This window comes from Setaria italica, chromosome II, assembly GCF_000263155.2.
Source record: "Setaria italica strain Yugu1 chromosome II, Setaria_italica_v2.0, whole genome shotgun sequence".
NCBI lineage: Eukaryota > Viridiplantae > Streptophyta > Magnoliopsida > Poales > Poaceae > Setaria > Setaria italica.
This window is the reverse complement of record NC_028451.1, coordinates 31,160,042-31,183,100: the sequence shown is the minus strand read 5'-3', so window position 1 is coordinate 31,183,100 and position 23,059 is coordinate 31,160,042. Positions and strand designations below refer to the sequence as shown.

Sequence of the window (23,059 nt, the reverse complement as noted above, 5' to 3'; positions counted from 1 at the left end):
CCATCGCCGCCGTGGCGCCCTGCTCTGCTCTGGCACGACAGAACTGTGCTGGCACACGCGCAGAGCAAGGACGTCCTCAACCTCAAGCACAAATCTTAGGCCATATTTAGTTACTCCCAACTCCCAACTTTGACACTATGCAAAAAGAAGATTCCCCATCACATCAAACTTGCGGTACATACATGGAGTACTAAATGTAGATGAAATTAAAAACTAATTGCACAGTTTTGTTGTACTTTGCGAGACGAATCTTTTGAGCCTAATTAGTCAATATTTGGACAATAATTTACAAATACAAACGAAACGCTACAGTGTGCTACAGTGCTGTAACAGTAATTTGGCACCTCCCAAATTCCCCAACTAAACACGGCCTTAGACGCGTACTTGCGCTGTAAGCTGTGGTAGTAAAAGTATGAGTGGATGCAAATCTTCAGAATTCGAATGCTGAGACAGGGCTTCAGAAACCAGCCTACTAACTGACAGGATTGCTCATGACAGGAGACAGGACCATCCATGTGAACCAAAGCAACACTACAGATAAGAACATGATGCACTTTTTTAAGGAGAAAACAAATTATCAGGTATGTTTGTGAATATATGTGTATATATGGTTGCTGTTTTTCTTTATGTCAGGATTCAGGAATGAAACAAATGAAACAATCTCTTGCTCGCTCACACTCACTCTACCTCAGGTTACCAAGGTGAAAAAAAAAAATACAATCTTAATTGTTCAGTAAACCTCACTACCACTGTAAAATCTCTCAACAGACTAGGTGATGTCTGTCTGTGCTACATCCTGCTCTTGTTTGTGTTTCCCTCACCATTTCTTGGGGAACCTGGTGATCCGATTCTGCTATCGACAAAAAATCATATTATGAATTAAAAGTAATTAACGGCCCATAGTGTAAATCGAGCCTGATGAGCTACAAGTCCAGCTCGAAGTGGAACGCCGGCGACGCGTACGCGGCGAGGTCGCCGAAGAACAGCGCGTCAACGTCGACGCCGACGCCGACGCCCGCGACGTCCTCGCAGCCGAAGAACGTCTGTATGTCCTCGGGGAAGCCGCACTGCGGCGAGGCGGCGCCGCCGTCCCCGGCCGCCTGATGCTGCGCCTTCGTTGGCGGCGGCGGGGACGGGGACGGCGTCGGTGGCGACGAGGACGAGGACGTGGTGGCGCCGCTCTCGGCCGCCGACGTGCGCTCGATCATCTCCTTGAACTTGGGCGACTGCAGCAGCAGGCTGAGCGCCGAGGTCGTGGGCGTGTGGCCCAGCGACGTCCTCGGCGGCAGCGGGAACTCCGCGCCGCCCTGGTGCTGGAACGCGGCGGTGTCCGCCGGCGGCAGCAGCTGCTGCTGCGCCAGGCCGCCCAGCATCGGGTGCGGGTCCTGCGCGGCGGCGGCGGCGGCCACGCCGTCGGCGCCCGGGCGGAGCCACTTGATGTAGCGGCTGAGGTCGAAGTTGGTGACCGCGTTCAGGCCACGGTACTCGATCGCCGCCATGTCGTACGCCATCGCCGCCTCCTCCTGCGTCGCTGCCGTGCACGGAAAAAGGTCCACGTTGTCAACAACCGATCAGCACCGAAAGACGCAATTTTTCCAGAGAAATTTGAACGTATTCTCTGAGAATCGCTGCGATTCTTCCTGAGTTTATTATTTTGTTAGCTGTGAACTCATGGATTTCATACGAATCTTGCAAATTCCGTCAAGGAGCCATACATGGACTCTTGCCCAAGGCTATCCTGAACCTGATCAGGACGTGTCTGAGAGTTTCAGTAGAGGATTAGGTGCAAACTGCGTACGTAGCGCACCCACCGTGTCGATCTTTGCTCCGCTAGAGTGGTGTACTACAGGTCCTACACCTCCTCCTTTTTATGAGGATTGATTGCGGCTAATCTCAGTGTTAATGGATGTAGGCTCCGACAAGTGCAGAGCGGCACAGGGGGGCCGTTGGAAGTTGGTGCTGCTGGCCCCGGCCGGGGGGGTCGACGTCAGTGAGGTGAGGTCACTGCATCTAATCTCCCCCAACTAACCGGAATTCAAGTTGCTGCCAAATGGCCCAAATGACCTCGCCTCCTGCATCATCAGCTCATCACCAACTGCTTCATCTAGACCATTTCCCAAACCTCGTGATCATTCATGGACTAGCTAGTAGTTCATATTTAAATCATGGTGGACAGTTTTTTTTCTCTCAAGAGTGCTACGTATATTTCTACGCATAGGGATAGAATTTCTTTGCAAGAATTCAGTACAGGAGAATTCCAAACAGGTGCTCCAGCACTCGGAACACGTGTTGTGCACGCGCCGCTGTTGGAGTCAGCCATTACAATCGGAGGAGGATGCAGGAATTGGTTGGGAATTCATATGGTCAATCAATTCGTACCCCGATGTGACCGATGGCACATTCGTCGCTAGGGCCGGGGCCACACCCGCACATACCTGTACGAGCGCAGGCTTGCTCTACAGTACAGTTGCCGCCCGAACGACTTGCACTTAACACTACTCGGATTTGGCTTGGCATACGCCAAGTACGGAGCCATAATTCATAGCTCCAAAAATTGAGTTGACTCTATATTACAAAATGGCTCCAAACTTAGTTCACTTTATGTAGCTCGAAAAAACAGTGCACTTTATCTTATAGTATAGATAGAAAAAAAAAATTTGGTGCACCTTTACAGGGCTCATGGATTGCGATAAAAGAAAATCGTTATTACTTTGTAGTGTTGTATATTCCAGCAAAGCGGTTACTTTTTGCAAGGAAATGAATTTACCGTAAGTGCCGAGGTAGAGATACTTGTTCCCGAAAACACGACCGATCCTCGCCTCCCATCTCCCGTTGTGGTGATGTCTGTAATAAAGATTGACGGTGCATATGAATTTGTACTGATTTTATTTGTATTCCAATTCTACTACATGTATGCTTGAGGATCGTTTAGAACAAAATGGTTTTTCCACTATTTTCCCAGCCAAAAAAGAAGAGGGTTTCCAATAAGCCGTAGAGATCAATTACCTTGCGACGCCTCTGTATTTGGAGACACCTCTGGAGAACCCGCTGCTTTTCCTGCGGATAAATTTCATGGACCTGATTATTTTGGTTAAGCATAGACGTAAATTCGGTATTGCTGATCGATAATATAAAATGATCACTGATCGAATTTGTTGTCAAACTAAAAAAAGCCTTGTATAGTACTCCTACCTCCTCAAGGATCCAATGTACTCCTCCCTGGACTGCCCCTCCATCTCCTTGAGCTCCTCTTCGTACGCAGACGCCTGAGAGATGTCACGAGATGGCAGCAGAGAAATAAGCCGAGGAACTTGAAGCTGTTGTAAATTGTGTGCTGGGGTGGTGCCGGCGCGTGCGACAAATGAATTTTGGCGGTACCGGGAAGTTGAGGATGGTGTCGGGGCCCCAGTACTTCAATGCCGCCAAGTCATACGCCCGCGCCGCTGCCTCCTCGTCGTCGTACGCGCCTGCATGCCACGCACACAGACGACGGTGAGCAACACGCGTCTTCTTCTTTTTCTTTATGTGTATATAGAGATAGAGAGAGAGAGGAGTGTAGCTATAGCTCCTCTCGTGTCATGCCAAGGTCGTGACTCGAGAGCCTCACCGAGGTAAACTGCATGCACCAACAACAAAAAGAGCAGCAAGAACAAGATGGTCAGAGTCCTATTCTGATGAATCATCGATCTCACTGCTTAATCAAACAGCTTCTGTGATTAAATAAGCTTGTCACAGTATTACTATCTTAAATATTCCAATAAGCTACTCCTACTCCTATGCTATGCCTTTTTATATGGCCCCCCTTGGTAGGAGGATCGGACATAGCATCGTGATCTTGGCTGGGGACCGTCGGCCTGCTGCTACGCTAGCGCGGTAAAAAATTCAGCAAGCAGAGGAGAGAGGGGAGGATTAAAACCACTGACCTTGCTTGCCCTTCTTGTTCTGGGACTCGTTCCAGCTGTTCTTGTCCCACAGGTGAGCCTCGAACCGCCCCGTCCACCGGTGCCTGCATGCGTGCCACCGGAGAAGCGCCGCCGTGAGTGATCAGCAGCGGGGAATTAATTCACAGCGGCGGCTGGCTGACAGGCCACGGCGCCGTGAGCTCTAGCTATAGCTAGCCAACGGACTCACCGTGTGACGCCGCGGTAGATGGAGCTGCGCTGCGAGGGGGACTCCCGGGGCACGCTCTTCCGCGTGCGCTTCGGCTTCGCGCGCGGCCCGACGTCTCCTGCGGCAGCGGCGGCGCTGGCGGTGCTGTTGCTGTTGGTGGATGAGGCGGCGGCGCTGTTCTTGCGCGGCTTGGCCATTGTGAGTGTGTGTGTGAGAGAGAGGAGAGGCAGAGAGGTGGGTGGCCAACTATGGTGGCCTCTGGAGGTGGCCGTTTTAAAGATGTGGAGAGAGAGAGGGAGGGAGGGACTGAGGGAGGGCTCGGTGATGGGGCGGCAAAATTAGTTGGTGTTTGGAGAGCAGGGCAAATGCCAAATGAGCAGAGGAGGTAGAAGGACGGGAGAGAGAGAGGCCAGCCGGCCTTTCTCTCTCCTCTCTCCCCTCTATCTCTCTCTCTAAAATTTTCTGATCCATCTGATTGGCCGGCTAAGAACGGCGTCTTGTTGTCCCTAGCGAGCTTGTGATACGGCGAAGCGCCACGGCCAGATGGGAATCATCTGATGGTGATCCTTGCGCCACGTCGTACGCGCAATCCTCCCCCGTCCTCCTAATTCCGCAAGCCATGGAGCCTCCCCATCCCCGCAAGCAAGATCACCACTTTGACCGAGCTCCACTACGACATACACAGATACACTCCGCAAGATCGCGATGCTGCTTTCAGCCGTCACGTACCAAAGTCCGGCGCACCGTGAGACAGGCTCAGATCAGATCAGCACCCACGTTTTTTGCTACTTTTCAGCTAGCCGCATTGAGCTCCATCCATCGAGAATGCTATGCTAGGAGCCGGTTTCCCTTTGACGTTCTGACAACAACGTAAAAGGGTCGTGTTCGTCGATAATGGGGGCTTTTTTACGGCCTTACTCGACGCTGCTGCAGGTACTGTACTATGAAAACAAGAGGGATGGAGAGGTGACGGCAGAGAGCGATGGGAAGAAAATTTTGACAGAGACTGGTATATGGTGCATGATGAAAGTAAGGTGTTCATCACTGATCACTTGTTCTGCATGCTGCAATGTTGGTGAAGAATGGCACCGCTTTTATGTAAATCCTGTTGTCCGTTATCTCACGGTTTTGATGCTGTAAAGTGTCCTGGAGGCTTATTCCCGTTTGGAGTGTGGAAGGAAAATGTAGGAACTCGAGACAATTCGGTTCTAATATGCCTCTTTGGGATTCAACTGCCAACTCTACCTTGTCATCTGAGAAATTATTTCGGAACTCCTGTGGAATTTCTTGATGTGTTTTGAAATATGTATCTTTCCCTCTGTGGCATCCAAACACTTCCCTGAATTATCTGTGTTCTCAATTCTTGTGAGAATAATGTCAAAATAATCTTGTTCCCTGTGAGCTCAAACAGACAAACAACAGGCAACAGGCTGCTTCATTTGACCAAACATTGGCTCAAGCGTCAAAAAGTCGCATTCCCCAAGTCTTAGCCCCATTTCTCATCGAGATAGCAGCCACCATTCATGGTGAGCTGTGAGCATTATTCCGCGATCCATTAGCCGTCGTACGGATTTCTCCGAGGCAACAATGCAAGAATTTCCGCGGAATCAGAGGAAAAACGCAAACCAAGAATGATGGTTACCTTCGCTTTTTCTCCGAGCGAATGTTTAAATTCTTCGTAAAAACAACTTGAAACAGAGACTTTTTGTTGACCTTGACAGAAACCGGCATTGTCGGGCTTCTTATTTTTCCATGTACTTCACTTTTCTTTGGAAAAGTACAAATGTTTTCATACTTTTGAGGGAAAATGAGTTTGGCAATAAGCAGACAGCGATATCGTGAAGGAGGAAAGAGTGAGCCAGTGTCACGTTTGACTGACCCGGGTAGATTTCCGTCGCCAATATCACTTTATTCTTACGTGGAGTGAATCATTTCCCTCAAGAGGAAAGAGCCCCTTGAAGAATATGGGCTGGAATTTATGACGGAATTGAGCAACCCCCAACGAATTCCGACTGTCCGGTGTCACGATCCGCCTCCCTCCCTTAAAACCGGTACATTCTCCCAGTTAATGACGCCGCAACGGGCCAACGGCAACCCGTGTTGTCCATAGTGATACCGATGTACATGCACATCCATGACCATCACCGGAGTCGAAGCCGCTCGAGTCTGAACTCCACAAAGATTCAAAGCATGTTCAGAAACTGAAGCAGGCATGTTAACCTGCTGATGGGACAGGTACCTGTGCCGAGCCAAGCACCCGTCCAGGTACCACCGCAGCGGCGTGCCGCACTTCCAAGATCGCTGGCTTGACATGTTGTTAAATACCAAGTAGCATAGGATTTTGAAACGCGGGAATGCTACATATGATGCGAGTGAATGGTGAAACAATGCAACAATGTTGGAGGAAAATGAAGTGAGAGTGGGCTTCTCTAAGATCTAGGATCGACCTCAAGTTTGGTCTCCTAAGGAGTTGAGGTTAGGATTTAGGAATGCATCCCAACAAGAATTTTGATATCCTTATTATGTAAAAAGTGATTCTAATAATACTCTAAACCTCTTACAATCCAGAGGTGCTCCAGAGTACAGTAAAACTGGACCAAGTTATCTAAGATTGGCTTACAGTACATTATACTCAAAGCATAATAAATAGTATAATGAGCCTTTTCATCCTGTCCAACTGGTGAATTCATTACCTTGTTGTCAATTGCCAGCTGGACATAAAAACAGCCAAGCATTCAACTGTAATCAGTGACAATAGAAAAAATCTAATTTATTTTGCGTACCTTGCTATCTAAAGAAAACCTTTTAATGAGACGATCCCCACCATGATTTTGCAGATGGACAATTCTTAATGCCTACACCTGATGTTCAGTTCAGGACCGCAATGGCAACTGGGGGCAAAAGGACTTGAAGTCAGCCACCTGCGTCCCAAACCAATCTGATTGCGAGAGTCACACCTAATACGCCCCAGCAGCTCCCGGTGACCAATCAGGTTCAGCATGCCTCGCTCACCATGCACCAAATGGACTAATGATGTTTCTTATGGTTGGACTGGACAGAGTAAACCAGCACCACACGCAAACCCAACTCTGCACCATTATTTTGCAGAGTGCTAACACAAATTCCGACAACGCCTTAAGATTCCCCGGTTGACAAGCAAATGGATCCCCTAATGTATTTGTGTGATTGAGCTCCATGCATAGGGATATTTGGGGCATGACAAATTTCCCAATGTGCGCATCATTTTCATCCAGTTCTCAATAGCAGCAGTAATAAAATAAAATAAAATAGCAATCCAAATCTCCCGTCTGGATGGGACAGTATGAGCGATTTGAGAATGTACCTGAAGAAATGGAGAGTGGGCTTGTCAAATCATAACTATTTATTGGATGATTAGAGATGACCTTGGGTTGTCTTTCTTCTGTTCACCTCCATGGCTTCTTTAAATGTCCTGATCAATCATCACATAACAAAAAGGTAGGTTTTGATCATTTGATATACCAGGTCAGTTTTCTCTGAATATGCCAGATAAAGAAATAAAACTGCAAAAACTCATAGGTAAGCCTTCTAATCATGAAGATATATAATTTCAAGCCCCCCTATCAAAGGTAAAGGTACAGACAACAGAGATTACAGGATCCTATACACTGAGACATTATTTTGCAGATACGCTGTATAAAATCCAAATATCTAATGCAGACCTTTCACATTTCAGGGTAACGCTTATATGCCATAAAAGTCACAATCAATTCATACAACTCCAATCAATTGTCGTTTTGTTTTGCGCTGCAAGTTCTATCAATTGCACTGGCAACCAAACAACAGCTTTGGCTACTTCCATTTGGAGGATCTGTGTTGTATGGCTCAAAGCAGTCCAATCCTTGGTACAATTTTTGTCTTAACTGCTGACACCATCTCTACCCCATAGCCAAATGAGCCCAACAGAAAAGATAAAATAGCCCGCAACAAAATATAAAAGACAATAGGGAAATATCAATGCATCATCCCCTTTTCTCAAAATCATCCACCTTAAGTTTTGCCCAAGATAAAAGCTCCCAAAGAAGGATTTGATGGCATATGCATACAGCCTCATACAATACAACATAGTATAAAATTGTGGTTACAAGTTAATCAGCAGAAGCACAAAGCTACATTGAAAAGAAATAAATTTGGAACAGAAAACATACAGACACTGCTGATTCGTTAATGTTTTGAAATACTGCAATATACCTTGGCAATATGCATTGCTCAACCATCAGCATAGATCTAGAAATGACCATTTTGGAATTTCCAACATATTAACCAAATGGACAGCAGAGGTAAACAAAACCATCCCTAGAATAAAAGCCATAATTGCTGAGGACAAATAACTGAGTTGTCCATAGCGGTATAACAATATTGCAAGCTCCATGATTTGTACTTCACAATGTTATCCCTTCCCTTCAGATCTTTTGGATAATTTCATTTACTTCCAAAGGAAGAAAACAGTAAGCATAGGGTAGATAGAAACATTGTCCTTTGTGTACTTGGCCCTAACGCATAGGTTAAGAGGCAGTTCCAAAGCCAACTAATAACTTCATTCAGTAAACAGCTATGGAATGATTAGATTTTTAAGTCAAGGCAGTAAGTCCATGAATGACCATATAAAATTCATTTAGCTAAGGAAAATGCTGCAGACCTCAAAGTGGTGCTGAAAGGGATTTTGGCATCTTCAGTAGTTTACTACCAGAAAACACAAAAGCACACCACAACTATTTAGGTTTACATAGGGCAGCTTTGCTCTCATCGAATTTCAGATTTAAAAAGTAACAATTTTCTGAATTTAGAAGCCAGCTCAGTTTGATCTAATATTTGTTCCTGGCAACAGACAGATAAAACCTACCCTTTCATCTGATAGGAAATGATCAGATATATGGTGCCAAACAATTATCAGAAATATGTGCAACCACGCTGACAAAGAAATGCACATACTCAAATAGTTTATCCATAAGTCGTCAAAAGTGCTCTGGCAGTGTGAGAACGGGTTTGTTTGCTTAATACAAAAGCAGCATATCCTTCCAAGTTCCAAAAACATTTGGCTACTAGAGAAGCTACAACGCACAAGGATTTGTAGACAGCTAATCCGACGTTGATCTCAACTGGAAGTATTTTCTGCATATGGATTAAAATGAACAACAACACTCAATACTGTTGTTGCAAAGAACGCCAATATGCAACTACAGCAGGGCAAATCTGTGTTTCCAATGATGATTTGGCTTGAAAATTTCAAGGTTGCAACATCTACTGAGGTAAGTAACTGGAAAAACAACAGTTACTACGGGGTGAATCCCACTACTCATGTTACAACTAGCCAAAGTGTTCCAATTTGCAAGGGCCTATTTGTAACCTATTAAACTGACAATATTAAAATGAAACCATGCAAACTTGTGATCCATAGATGTTAAACAATTTACTGCCTTTTCTCATTTTACTTTGGGGGCCTGTACATATTTTAGAAGGTTGGCTCTTTTGCCTTCATATGTCAAGTTATTGGCTGGTGCTAACATGAGATGAGACCATTCTCTGATTTATAGTTAAATTGCAGTTTATTTCACTATTGTAGACTTACATGGCATTTTTCCATGTCATGGCCTAAGGAAATCTGGTTGAAGAAAAGAGCTAAGAAAACATAAATGCTGACATAAATTATCTGATCCCATGATTATACAATACATTAAAGAAAAAGAATATAACTGGAACAGGAAACATTGTATTGTGCATATGAAATTATGAATAACTTAAACAGAAATGGTAATAAATTTCCTCACCGTGATGTTTAGATAATATTAGTTCCCTGAATAGCACTATGCATCTTCATCTTTTTACATACAAAACAAGCAAGAGAAACGGTATGTCCTACTTTTCTGCATGTAGCTCATTGCACAAGAAAAGATGCAGAGTACAGAGGTAAAATCTGCGAGATAGAGTGAGAAATACCTCTCGCTACTCATATTCTTATAGAAATGGTATGTAGAGTAATTAACAACATGTCACCATAGGCATGGGACTGATGCAGTTACATGAAAATAGTAGTGCCATAGTTGCATATGGAGAATATGGACACAGGTTCATACAATTAGCTATTTTACTGAGAAATGGTAAAATTTACATTATGATTGATTTCCTTAGCTCATTTGTCAACAGGAGGCTCTTCAAGCCACTTGGCACGAAACCCAGTCCCTTGGCAATCAGCACAACTTGCAATACCCTGGGATAGAAGAATATCTTATGTAAGTTAATATATTACTTCATAGTCATGTCAAATGAACGTGTTCATGGAGCGCAAAAGTACTGTACAGTTACAGTATACTTATTTCACATTAAGTGTTCTGCATTTAGATGTATTAGCAGAATCAAAAATGAATGGCAAGGTACACAAACAACCTTTCCAGAGCATATCACGCATGTTGTATTTCTTGAGGGTACTTCACACAACATGTTGTTGCCAAGGATAAAGAAACCTGTGCCTGCACACCACTTGCACTCCACATGGCCAGCAGATTGACAGGAAGAGCAAGAAATTGGTCTTGGTTGCTGCATACCAGATCATGAATGTTAGACTGCAGCACAAGACTGAGCAACTAATAGCACTGCTGCAGATAGAACAAAAGATTAGGTTTGCCCAGTTCTGATCAAATTTAATTCTCTTCTCTAATCACCAGCCTGGAATGATGAAATAACAAGAAACTTGGGACCTTTATTTAGCTGCCCTCTCGGTAAGGTGTCCACAATTTGATTCATAATAAATAATGCAATTATAACTTTTAAGCAATGTGCATCATATAATTAACATTGTATCTCTTTTATTAGTTATCAATTTATTAGTTTGAGCTTTGGAGAACTAAAAGCAAGCAATTAGAAGAAGTAGCATTTCCATTTTCCAATCCATCTTCTCCAAATTTGGTTATTGCCACATACATGAACAAAATCCAACAGCATGATCTTCCAAAACTTTGGAACACTTCTCCTTCTTTTTTACACACATGTAATTGAATTAATGAATCACTCCTAGCATATCAAATATGCCTTAGAATGAGGGTTAATTTGTTGAATACAGCACCACACTCTGCAAAGCTAAAGTATTACAAATTCTCTCATTAGTTATCATATAAGAAAAAAAAAGTTGTAATGCTTCTTTTAGAAACTCCTAATGAACGAAGCTGTTCAATGCTCTTATGCTCGCATAGAGAGATATGCAAAGTCAGTAAAGGATGAAGAAGGTAAGTCTTTTGAAAGAGGTTCTACATAGCTTAATGAACTGGTAGTTTAAACTCACTCAAACGGTGTGGGTTCTTAGCTTGGGCTTCACAAGGAAACTTGAAGTCCCCCAAATTTTACAAAATCAAAGCCTTCTTCTGCCACACATGAGAGTTGGCTAAGCGTTCTCAATGAAGCTAAGAGGGTGTTGATTCACTACCATGGATGGTTTGCCACTGCACTAGGCATGGGCCACAAGGTTGACCAAGTAGCCTGTTGTTTAGTACATGACTAAATGCATGGTTTGCTGCAATTTCTTAGCTTCTGGCCTCAGCTGCCATACACCCTTTTTCTCGCCCAAACTTACCGTGAGTATGGTGAATAATTTGTTTGCCATGAGTTGTGGCATGCCAGAATTTTGGCACGAGGAGCCGTTTGGCAAAATGTGGCGAGGAGTTGAAACCCTTCTCAACCAACTTCTCAGAAGAGCTAGCTAAGCTCCCCAAATTAGCAACTTAAAGATCTGTTGAGGAATTTCACATGAAACCGTCCAATTCGTAAGGAAAGTCTGTATAGAAGACACGCATCATAACGTCTGATTCATTACTCATCCCACTCATTTCTAGTATGTCCGAATGCATGCACCCAAAATGCTATGAAGCCCTTCTTCTTTTTTAAAAAATAAACAGTACCTTACATTTGGATTAAGAGTTCAACATCTACATAAACTATTCCTGGAATCTTCTACCAACAGAGGATAAATGGATGTTTGAATCACCAATGGCAACAGCGTATTTGTTGTCCTCCTTTGGACACATAATTAATCTTTCCTGATAAGGGTGCCAAATTCAGATGATCATCAGCTAGAGAATTCGCCACAACCATTCAGTTTCACATACAAGGCCCCAAACCCAGATACTGTGTTGCACTTGCAACATACACCTTGCACAAAGGGGCGCAATCTAGCCACACGCCCACAGCCACGACTATCGAGTGTTCCTAAAATGACTACAACAACTTGACGCATCACATGCCGGACCGATCGAACAAACAAACGTCACCGAACAGCGAGTTATTAGGGAGTCTGGGGAACCTGGGAGATGAGCCAGGCGCGCTCGATGCGCTTGGCGAAGTCGGAGGAGCTCCCCGGCGAGTTGACGGTGGAGGCCATGGGAGCGACGAGCCGGAGCCCTGGCGCCCGCCGAGAAGACCCAGGACAGGGCTTCCTGAAGCTTCCAGGAGGGGCGGCGTGGCGGGGGAATGGAGCGAAGGCGGGCGCGTGGGCCCCGCAGGTGGTCGCCGGCGTCTGCATCAGTCGGAGGGGCTCCGCTTCGGGGGCCGTAGAGGAGGGGCGGGGGAGGAGGAAGGAAGGGGAGAGGTTCGGGTTCCGGGCCTCCTGTCCTGTGGACCAAGCGCGTGGTACTGGGCTGAAATGTAGTGCTGGTATGTGACTAACGGGTCGTCTTTGGCTGGCTGGCCGGTGTGGCGTCCTGGACTCGCGCCGATGGAAACTTTCTGCACGAGTCACACGGTAGCAGGCAGCAGGACGAGTCCTCTCAAAGAAAAATGTAGCGGTGAGGCGAAGAGGAGGAATTCATATTTTTCTGTGGCTGCTCTCAAAGAACAAACTACTAACCAGAGAGAATCTAGCTAAGAGAAGAAAACTAGAAGACAACACTTGTTTTTTCTGTGCTGAAACTGAACCTGTTTTTGGGTGTGTGGTTGCCCAACAGATTTGGGTAGGACTAGCTGATATGGGTGGCACAGATGGCTCTAGGGATTTTGAATATGTGGCTAGATTTTGGATGAGTGATAAGAAGCATTGTGTGATGAATATGTTTTGTGCCGCGGCCATGTGGGCTATTTAGAAACCGAGGAACTTGATATGTTTTCAGAACTGCAGGTGGAAGGACCTCTCGCGGCTTTGGTGGAGTATGTCAGGAATGCTCAGGAATTGATCCTGCTGTGCCCTGCAAAACATCTGGAGAGATACAATGCATGGCTGAGCAGCTTGGAGGCGCCGGCGACGATGCCGGGGAGGATTTGTTGGAAAGATGGTGCTTCCTCGTGATCAACACCAACCCGTAAAACAGGAAAAAGGCAAAGAAGACGGTAGCAGGGCTTCCCAGTTGCTACCAGTACTCCTTTTGTGTGCAGCTAGAGAGTGATGGTCCAGTTGAGGTGAATTGAGTAGGTGGTTCTCAATGTAATTGGAGTGTTGTAGTACTGTTGTTTAGCTTGTTGGCTTTTTAACAGTTCTTAATGCCTGTGTGGGGCTTGAGGCACTGAAGATGTAACTGCTTAAACCTGTTTGTCCTGTTTGCAATGGATATGGACAGGGTCTGTTTCTCCTTAAACTCTAAAAAAGAGAGAGGGGGAATCCAAAACTTATACCCAAGTGAATATCTCTTTTAACCTGAAATCTGGCTACTGAAACGCAAATGCCGAAAATTAAATGGAATTACCAGGGCTGTAAGTGGCATTTTTGGCATCGTTCTTAATCTGAAATTCTGAATGTACTACACGACCTAACTATCACTAGAACGCTAAGCTCTCTTACATGTAGCGCTAAGCTTAAACATAAAGTACGCACATACGTGACAACCTATAAAAGTTTCAACGAGTTTCATATATACAAATATTTTATTGAAACAAATTGAGCTTGATTTGATTAGATTCCTTTTTGTGGTGAGATCCATCCACTCAAGGTTGAGTCCTTGACTCAGCATGAGTATTCGCAAAAAAAATTCTAAATACATTAGACAGATAATTAAACTTAATACCACATGAAACCAATAGTATTTTTCATACTTAGTATAAATTGTAGTCAAGGGAAAAACCTACAAAGTTAGCCATTAGTTAGTAAGGTGTTTTGGTTTTGTCCTCACTTCTTCAAACTTGTATAATTTCGACTAAGTTCATGAAAAATGTACTAAAATTATAATATCAAATAAGCTTCATTAAATCTACCACGAAATGTGTCTTGATAGTATATTTATTTGATATTATATATTTTAATATATTTTCTTAAACTAGACCGAAACTAAAACAGTTTGACTTAAACATATTCGCACACCTAGCACAATCATAATAGGTCAGCTTTTCTTGGCCAATCTTGGAACCTGCCTTGTTGGCGCATATCATAAGTCTCAACTTTTTTTTTGGAGCAGGAACCTTGATATTACCCAATATGGTAATATGTGCATATATCAGTACACATCAAAGAAATAATAGAAGAGCTAACATTTACCAAGGTAACAATAAAATGTGAGAGTATCTCCGGGAACGCGAGGACACCCGAGAGCATGAGTCCAACTTTTAGAGGCAACTCCTTTTATTTGTTGCTAGGCCTCACTAGTATTTATGGGTGAGTTTTAGAATAGATGATCATGAGTTTATATAAGAGCAACTCCAAGAGTTCCTCAAAACGAGGTATTGGAAACTATGCTAAAAATATTTTTCCCAAAAAACGTATCAGGACACAGCAAAACGCTAAAAACTACCCCCAATAATTGAAAAAAAGACCACATCTTTATAATTGAGCCCATTTACACCCGGCCCATGGCACCAGGCGAGCCACCAGATGCAATGATGTGCTACCAGGAACCTGCAGTAGAGAGTGATACCTGAATTAGCATCTGCAATTTGACTTAGGAAGAGAAGCTAATCGGGCCACGAGGAGACAAAATCTCACCATGAGTCGGCCACTGGCGTGGTCTGTGCCGCCGAGAGGATGGCCTGCAGGCACCGAATCGAACATTAAGATCTGATGCACAAATCGAACGGCTTCATGATTAGTGAGTGAGTCTTGCAAGCGGCGGAATCATTAGGAGAAGGAATTTGAAGCTTTTCTCACATTGGCGCCGGCCTGGAGGAGCCTGAGCACGCAGTGGATCTTGCCGTGCATCGCCGCGAGCATCAGCGGAGTCTGGAGCACAAACAAGAAGCAAGCAAGTAGAAAAAAAGATGAGATTTTTGTTCTTTCCGGGGGTAAAAACAAAAGAGATTTTTCAACAGCTAGCAGAGAGATCCTTGCAAGTTGCAAAAAAAAAAAAGGCATCAGTTTGAATGGGATCCAGCACCTGCTTGTGCCGATTCACCATGGTGTGGGTGACTGGAGAAGAGGAGCGACCTCGATGCGCCCATTGGCAGCAGCGATGTGGAGCGCGGAGAGGCGGTCGTGGAGCATGGTGCAGCGCGCGAGGGAGGGGTCGGCGGCGAGGAGCGCGGTGAGGGCGTCGAGGTCCCCGAGCTGCGCCGTGCGAAAGTAGTCGTGCTCGTCGCCAGTGCGGGCACAGCTGACGCCGTGCCCCATGGGGCAGTGGCGGGGGGCGGCGCACGGCGCGGGGCGGTCGGCGGGTGTTGCGGGGCGGCCCCGGCACGGCGGCCGGCACTTGGTGCATGCACCCAGGAAAAAAACACGCGCGGGAAAGAGGTGGGGGGACGGATTGGGAAGCGCTCGAAAATATCCGCGGCCAGGGTGTTTTTCGCATCGCCAATCTTTTAGAAAAGTTTTAGGTGGATTCTTGAAGTTCTTTTTTTTTCCTTTTTTCCTTAAAGAAGGTATGGGTAAAGATTAGCAGCATTTTGGAGTTACTCTAAGAGCAGCTCCAACAGCTCCCCCTAAATTGCCCTAAAACCTTATTTAGGGGAAAATTAGAAAAAACTTATATCCAACCACCCCCAATCCTTCCCTAAAAATGCGCGGACGCTAAAAACACCTCCATCGTCCCGCATATACGCGGGAGTCCGATCCTTCCCCAATCCCTCCAACTGCTCATTCCCACGTGCTGATCTGTTTCCGCGCATGATCTGATTGTTTCCGAGAGCCTCGCAGGAGCACGATTGCATGGGGCCTCCACTCAAGTTCACGTGTTTGGTGCTGCCATGACAGATACATGGAAGCCTACACGTTGAGCACACAGCAACTTCTCAAGACACGGAGCATCCTCGATGACGAGTTCTTGAAACTTGAGTCTGAGACTCCGAGCTGCTGGAGCGGGGGAAGCGGATCCCTTACATGGGCCGCCGTCGGGGTTGTGGCACCTACAGGTGGTGGCGGCGCGGAGGGTGGCCGAGAAGCGGAACGTGGACGCCGGAGGCGTTGGTGGTTGCTCCGGAGTCGGCCGATGATGATCACAGAACTCGATCTCCTGAAGGTTGTCGAGGGCGGGGAGCGTCTCTGTGCCAAGAAGTAAGTGATCCAATTATGACGACGTGAACTTTTTTAAATTATTAGGGGTAGTTTTTAGCGTTCTGCTGTTGGCTGATATGTTTTTAGGGGAAATATTTTTAGCATAGTTCTCAATATATCGTTTTGGGGAAGAATTTTTTAAGGAACTCTTGGAGTTGCTTAAGGGGATCAATGTCCTAAAGGAATTGCATTTGGAAATAGAGTGCATGCTTCACATTTTCCACCGTTTGGAAACAAGAGTCGTACTATAAGGTTGTCAATACTGAGTTGTTAATTACGTCATCTTACTTGTACTAAATATAAGAAATTTTATAACAATATCCAACACATGGAAGAAAAAAAGTGAAGTATATCAAACAAAGTTGCCCACGAAAACATAAACATAGCTAATTAATCACATGTAACATGTCTCACTTAATTTTGCCGACTTCACATTTGTATGAGTGGTTAGGCAGAATCTTTTACACTTTTCAGGACCATCTTTTGCCGGGTCACAAGCTCACAAATTGCAAAAACAAAGACCTCGCTGGTCATGAGCCGGAACCCACATCAAATTCACACGCCTTGCCAACTCTAACGGCCACCGACCGCGACCGGGTGGGACGCCACACGGACCCAACCCAACAAGGCAACAACCCCATCGTCGTCACGAACAAAACCCGACGCGCATCCCTCTCCCCGGCTGTGTGGCTCACCTTCCCCTCTCCCCCACACCACCACCACCACCGCACTCGAATGTTTCGAGACTGAGACCTCCTCGGCCGCCGCCCGCACCGAGCCGCGATGCCCGCGCCGACCGCCGAGCCGGCGCTCCCGGCCGCCTTCCTCTGCGTCCCTTCCCCGCTCCTCTCCGCGCCCCTCCCCGGCGCCGCCTTCTCCGCCTCCCCCGCGCCCTCCTCCCACCATGCCTCCTTCCTCCCGCGCCCTCCGCGCGGCGGGGCCCGCGCGCTCTCCGCCGCCATCTCCGCCCCGGGCCCTGCCTCCACCGCCGCGTCGCGCCTCCACCGGATGTGGGGCGAGTTCGCTCGGTTCGTGCGCCTGCACGGGAACCAAATCTCTCCACTCGGGTTCGCGTCCCTCGGGCTGGGCCTCGGCGGGGGCGAGGGCGGAGGGGGTAGCGCCGGCGGTGGGGGAGGGGGCGGAGGGGATGTGGATGCGGTAGGCGAGGTGGAGGAGGCCGCGGCGCGGGCCGAGGCGCCGAAGAAGGTGCTGATCCTGATGAGCGACACGGGCGGCGGGCACCGAGCGTCCGCGGAGGCCATCAAGGCCGCCTTCACACAGGAGTTCGGCGACGACTACCAGGTGCGGTTTCGTTCCCATTTTCTTCGCTATTGATTTGCATAGTACTTATTGCACATCAGCACATGTAACATGTTGTTCTCTAAGCTCTGCGTACCATTAACAGTAGCAGTGTACCACTATAGGTTTGTACACTCTTAATAGTGTCACCACATTATATGTTGTACGATGCATTATCAAACTCTGCAGTCTTGCTTGAATTATCCCATTATAAGCTGTAAGAACTTGAATGGAGCAACTGATTGGTGATTTGATTTTGCTGTTATCTGTTTGGCATTTAATAAGGTTGCCTACCCTGTTAGGTCGATGTGCTCACTGCAACTAATTGTGAATAAATGGTTTCGCAAGGTACTGTCTTTGCTATGCTTGTAACCCTACCTTTTTCTGATGCTTTAGCATAATGCTGTGTTGACGCTGTCCTTTTAGTGGAGAAGAAGGATGTCCTTTTGTTTGCAAGGTAGTGCTCATTGGTATCACTGAGTCACAACCTATCTTTGTTGGAATGATAAAATAGTCAGTACTGATATGACACATGATGGTTTAGCTTAACTTTAGTGCTGCCTTTGCTGTCTATAATAGGATAAGGAGTCTAGGCAGTTGGCACTTCTCCACTTGTGGTGGCTAGTGTCTTTATGCATTGGCTTAATTCTTAGATATAGAACGATGAGTTACAGATTTGTGTTGTTCACTCTTGAGAACTTTTGTCAATATTATTAGAATGAAAGAGTTACAGATTTGTGCTGTTCACTTTTAAGAACTTTTGTCAATATTAATGTTTATAGGTTTTGTTTTATTTGTAACAAAGGAACTTTGCTGCAGGTATTTGTCACTGATTTGTGGACCGACCACACTCCATGGCCATTCAACCAACTGCCAAGGAGCTATAGTTTTTTGGTGAAACATGGACCCTTGTGGAAGATGACATACTATGGTACTGCACCGCGTGTAATTCATCAGCCACATTTTGCTGCAACATCCACATTCATAGCAAGGTTACTAGTTACATCACAAAAAGTTCTATTTTACATCATGGAAGGGTCTTCATAGTTTTCTCATTACATTCATGAATTACTAGACATGTATATTTGTAGTGCAGACATGTATATTTGTAGTGCAGAATAAGGTACACTGTTTTCATATAATTTTGCTTAATACCACAGTGTTTACACTTCTAGATGTTGTCCTTGTACAGCTGCAGAGTAACCACTGCGCAATTTAGATTAGGAAAATTTGTTATGGCCATTTTTTATTTTTTTCTTTCCCTTCTATATATTTATTTTATTTGCGTGAGTTTTTTCACCCCAAATTTCCTGCTTCATTCTAGAGTCAAAAGCAAAAAATTATGTGCCTGCGGTATTTGACCTGCAATTGCCCATTATGAACTAAAGTTCTCTTAATATAAAGTTTTTGAAGAACAATGATAATCATGAAGAACAATGATGACCACCTTCAGTATTCCAGACCATTTATATCCTAGGGCTTTTGTCCTACGATGACTGCTTGTGATGGCAAAATGACGTGTCTGTAGGATTCACAAATCCTGCTTGAGAATGTAGACCATGGTTACTTCATGCAAGTTGTGTTGTACTGTAGCTACCTCCTCTTCTTTTTTTAAAAGTAGGGTAGCTATATAATTAGAAATTGCCACTTCTTTCTGCAGAGAGGTTGCAAAAGGCCTAATGAAGTACCAACCAGATGTAATTATCAGTGTACATCCTTTAATGCAACATGTGCCCCTCCGAATTCTAAGATCCAAAGGTCTTTTGGATAAGATCCCATTCACTACAGTTATTACAGATCTCAGCACTTGTCACCCAACATGGTATGCTGGCTTCAATGTTCGCTTAACTGTTCTTAGTTTCTTACCACAATGTGAGACATACACCCTTACAATGAAATAGCTATTCTATTGTTGGACTTTAGGTTCCACAAGCTTGTCACTAGATGTTACTGCCCATCAACTGAAGTGGAAAAGAGAGCACTAAAAGCTGGACTTAAGCCCTCACAGATTAAAGTCTATGGCCTCCCTGTTCGACCCTCTTTTGTCAAGCCTGTTCGACCAAAGGTACACAATCAGCTAGTGTCTGTGTAGCATCTACTATTCTGAATCTTTTCCATCTGTCAGAAGTTACTGACTGTACTGTCTATTGCTATAGGATGAACTGCGAAGAGAATTAGGCATGGATGAAGATCTGCCTGCTGTTCTATTGATGGGTGGGGGTGAAGGGATGGGTCCTATTGAGGCCACTGCTAAAGCGCTTGGTGATACTCTGTATGATGAAAACCTAGGGGAACCCACTGGTCAGATACTTGTGATTTGTGGACGTAATAAGAAGCTGGTTAATCGATTGCAGTCGATAAGTTGGAAAGTTCCAGTTCAGGTACTCCCTATAAGCTGATTTGTAACATCTAATAATTTTAACATTATAACTGTGTCGTTTTACCAGTTCCTTGAGTTGCTCTTTCCTCAGCAAGACCATTTTTGTCCAATCTTTTCAACTGCGTAGATAGCTTCAGTGAACTTAAGCCAAGCCACATTATTCGTGGTAATTAGGCAAGCAGCAATTGCATATTACGAACTTAGAATACATGACCCTGATCTGTTTATTGCGGCAAAAACATTATCTGGACATAGTGAACTGAATATGTCTCTTAACTAAAAATGTCTCTTGTATTTCAACCTCCAGCAAGTTATACACTATCCAGATTTTTTAATCCTTGTTTTCTATTTAAAATCTAGGTGAAAGGTTTTGTTACAAAGATGGAAGAATGTATGGGTGCTTGTGATTGTATCATTACCAAGGTACGCCTTACATTAGCATCTCATGTTCAAATCATGCACTTTGTATTTGAATATGTGATACAACTTTCGTGATTGGTGGCGATGTCATAATACATGATTTATGTTGAATTTCAGGCAGGGCCTGGTACTATCGCAGAGGCGATGATCCGTGGTTTACCAATTATTCTAAATGATTATATTGCTGGGCAGGTATTTTCTTTAGCACCCATTGTAGAGTCTGCTTGATTTGTTTTTCTTTTCACGGTGCTGATCCATATTGTTGTTACCATGTGCCATTTTGACATTTTGCTGTCCTCAAATATAGGCTGTCAGAACATTGAATTAACCCCTGGGCCATTGACCAATTTCTATGTTACAAATCTTAGAGAAGTGGTTAGTTAAAAGTCACTTAAATAGCATGATGCCTTACTGCTATAGATTCATGTACCATCGAGCGCAAGCTTAGCTACAAATCATGGCCTTGTTCTTTTATGGATACATATCCGAAATTTACTTGCCCATTGAAGATTATCATCAGTTTGTTTCATCGTGGTTCATGCCATATGACCTATACAAAGTTATAGGTATAAGCAAATTGTTACTTGCATTGCCATAAGCCTATACCCTTGGATGGTGCTAATGGAAGGAAAGCCAGTCTAGTCTATGTTCTGTTGAGACCAGTCAAATTGACCACATTGGTTTTCTACTAAAGGGCGAATTCAGAACATCATTTGACCTTATTTTTGGCAGGCCAAAAAATTAGATGTAATGCTACTTCTTGGGCACCCAAGGGGCAAAGCCTAAAATCTTAAAAAACTGAGATTCAAAGTTTGGGAAATGGAAAACCTTAGTTTTTGCATATACGCTGGGTAGGATTCTTCCTATTTCTTCTCCCCCCCAATATAACTTGCTAACCGTGCAATATGTCACTTATTTCTGTATGCATCAGATTAGTACTTTTTATTTCTTTGGCCAGTCGATGAGGCATTTTATCATGTCAAGAGTGAAACATATCAGCAACCTAGTACATCTCAATAAACCTACGAGTATTAACTTTGTTAAGCACGATGTCTTATCACAAAAATTATTTATTCACAGGAAGCTGGCAATGTTCCGTACGTTGTTGAAAATGGATGCGGGAAGTTCTCGAAATCTCCAAAACAGATTGCAAACATAGTCGCCGACTGGTTTGGCCCAAAGTCGGACGAATTCAGAATTATGTCCCAGAATTGCCTCAAACTTGCTCGCCCAGATGCTGTGTTCAAAATCGTCCACGATCTGCACGAGCTGGTCAGGCAAAAATGTTTCGTACCCCAGTACGCATGCGCAACATAAAAGGTCGTTTCTTCCATTTTTTTAGTTTGACATTTTTCCCCATGCGGCACTAGTTATAGCTGATTGTGAGGATTGGAAATATTAATTGATTTCAAATGTCTCCATGAGAGCAGTGAAATTATTTGAGCTCTCTAAGTTTGTTTCCCCACTCAGTTCGCTCGTGTATTCAGATCAGAACTGTTGTAAATGCAAAGGTCTGGCCAGGTCTGGAGCTTTGAGTGGGTCTAGACCTCTAGGGTTCCAAGCTCCCGCCCAGTGAAATTCCCAAGGGCTTATCTGGAAGACATGGATTTTCTTCAGATGATCGAATAAACAATTCATTTGCCCACATAAATTATTTGAAGCGACTGCATCTTATCCTCGAGAGGTTGTGGTAGGATCTGGTCAAGTCAAACATGGGAGCTCTGTCCATCTACTGCTTACTTGACTGACACTTCCCTGATTCATGAGCCCCATCACCCAGTGGCACTATTCCTGCATGTGGCAAATCCCCTGTCCTCTGATCTAAGTGTCAGGCGCTCATCCTAAACCCCTTCGAAAATACTAGCGTCACCATGAGCTGGTGGATATGAACGAATTGTTTTGGCAACGTTATAGCTCATGCGGATGCGGCAGGGCTCTTCCTTCCCTCCCTGTGGCCTGGCTCTGGCTCACAGCCTGTTCCTTGGTCGCTTGCGCTGCCCGCACCTCACCCACCGAAGGGCGGCTCCGGCACGCGGGTCAGGAGCGGGGACACCGTCAGGTCAGGTGAGCTCGTTATGCTTAGCGACTGTGCTGTACTGGTTTCACGGATTGTGCGTCCGTGATCGTACTATAACTCTTCTTTTTTGTTTTTGTAGTTTTTTGGTTTCTCAAGCATAATGTTTGTTCTCAAGTGCATGACTGAAAATGGGAAGCACCCTATCTTTTTTAACATTGCATGGACTCTCCTGTAAAATAACTACTATCTCTAGTGTGTAGTGTCAAACTTTTACCACGGTTTAAAATGGAGATACACAACTCTGCGCATTTATAAATAAACAATAAATAAATGTTTACCTACAACCTATTCCTTTGCGAGAATTCGCGCCATTAGTTTGTACTCCGACCGGCAGTGGGGGCGG

At 45.0% G+C, this 23,059-nt stretch overlaps 3 protein-coding genes and 1 long non-coding RNA gene across 5 annotated transcripts; 1 reads left to right on the top strand and 3 right to left on the bottom strand.

Annotated features, from left to right (window-relative positions):
* Positions 1 to 563: 563 nt before the first annotated feature.
* On the bottom strand, positions 564 to 8,458 carry LOC101764942 (AP2-like ethylene-responsive transcription factor At1g79700). 2 transcript variants are annotated; one of them, XM_004956805.4, is made up of 9 exons: positions 6,350 to 8,458; positions 4,132 to 6,276; positions 3,924 to 4,006; positions 3,608 to 3,616; positions 3,379 to 3,467; positions 3,193 to 3,266; positions 3,007 to 3,057; positions 2,768 to 2,844; positions 564 to 1,531 (listed from the first exon to the last, which is right to left on the bottom strand). In XM_004956805.4, the coding sequence occupies exons 2-9, from the start codon at positions 4,305 to 4,307 to the stop codon at positions 924 to 926; spliced, it is 1,167 nt and encodes a 388-aa protein (XP_004956862.1). In that variant the 5' UTR covers positions 4,308 to 6,276; positions 6,350 to 8,458; the 3' UTR covers positions 564 to 923. The 2 variants fall into 2 exon arrangements, with proteins under 2 accessions (XP_004956862.1, XP_022680128.1); XM_022824393.1 differs by having other exon boundaries at positions 4,132 to 6,821; positions 7,454 to 8,458.
* A 1,591-nt stretch (positions 8,459 to 10,049) lies between these two features.
* LOC101764529 lies at positions 10,050 to 12,870 on the bottom strand. Its single transcript, XM_004956804.4, has 3 exons — positions 12,440 to 12,870; positions 10,534 to 10,683; positions 10,050 to 10,357 (listed from the first exon to the last, which is right to left on the bottom strand). Exons 1-3 carry the CDS (start codon positions 12,656 to 12,658, stop codon positions 10,280 to 10,282), a joined length of 447 nt encoding a protein of 148 aa, XP_004956861.1. The 5' UTR covers positions 12,659 to 12,870; the 3' UTR covers positions 10,050 to 10,279.
* Positions 12,871 to 15,091: 2,221 nt separating this feature from the next.
* LOC111256278 lies at positions 15,092 to 15,448 on the bottom strand. Its single transcript, XR_002676306.1, has 3 exons — positions 15,429 to 15,448; positions 15,203 to 15,274; positions 15,092 to 15,112 (listed from the first exon to the last, which is right to left on the bottom strand). It is a non-coding gene; the product is annotated as an uncharacterized LOC111256278 (long non-coding RNA).
* A 1,774-nt stretch (positions 15,449 to 17,222) lies between these two features.
* LOC101764122 (probable monogalactosyldiacylglycerol synthase 1, chloroplastic) lies at positions 17,223 to 22,303 on the top strand. The gene is made up of 8 exons (XM_004956803.3): positions 17,223 to 17,842; positions 18,659 to 18,831; positions 19,500 to 19,661; positions 19,763 to 19,904; positions 19,996 to 20,220; positions 20,580 to 20,642; positions 20,757 to 20,831; positions 21,720 to 22,303. Exons 1-8 carry the CDS (start codon positions 17,324 to 17,326, stop codon positions 21,954 to 21,956), a joined length of 1,596 nt encoding a protein of 531 aa, XP_004956860.1. The 5' UTR covers positions 17,223 to 17,323; the 3' UTR covers positions 21,957 to 22,303.
* The last annotated feature ends 756 nt before the right edge of the window (positions 22,304 to 23,059 follow it).

What these genes read in the sequence shown, in the direction of transcription:
- LOC101764529 (XM_004956804.4), bottom strand. Translation starts at nt 12,658, where the DNA reads ATGCAGACGCCGGCGACCACCTGCGGGGCCCACGCGCCCGCCTTCGCT. An exon ending in GCGCCTGGCTCATCTCCCAG is followed by an intron (nt 10,684 to 12,439) that starts GTTCCCCAGACT and finishes TCTGGTATGCAG; the next exon opens with CAACCAAGACCAATTTCTTG. An exon ending in GCGTGATATGCTCTGGAAAG is followed by an intron (nt 10,358 to 10,533) that starts GTTGTTTGTGTA and finishes CTTCTATCCCAG; the next exon opens with GGTATTGCAAGTTGTGCTGA.
- LOC101764942 (XM_004956805.4), bottom strand. Translation starts at nt 4,307, where the DNA reads ATGGCCAAGCCGCGCAAGAACAGCGCCGCCGCCTCATCCACCAACAGC. An exon ending in TACATTGGATCCTTGAGGAG is followed by an intron (nt 3,058 to 3,192) that starts GTAGGAGTACTA and finishes ATTTATCCGCAG; the next exon opens with GAAAAGCAGCGGGTTCTCCA. An exon ending in AAATACAGAGGCGTCGCAAG is followed by an intron (nt 2,845 to 3,006) that starts GTAATTGATCTC and finishes TCTTTATTACAG; the next exon opens with ACATCACCACAACGGGAGAT.
- LOC101764122 (XM_004956803.3), top strand. Translation starts at nt 17,324, where the DNA reads ATGCCCGCGCCGACCGCCGAGCCGGCGCTCCCGGCCGCCTTCCTCTGC. An exon ending in AGTTCGGCGACGACTACCAG is followed by an intron (nt 17,843 to 18,658) that starts GTGCGGTTTCGT and finishes ACTTTGCTGCAG; the next exon opens with GTATTTGTCACTGATTTGTG. An exon ending in ATGATTATATTGCTGGGCAG is followed by an intron (nt 20,832 to 21,719) that starts GTATTTTCTTTA and finishes ATTTATTCACAG; the next exon opens with GAAGCTGGCAATGTTCCGTA.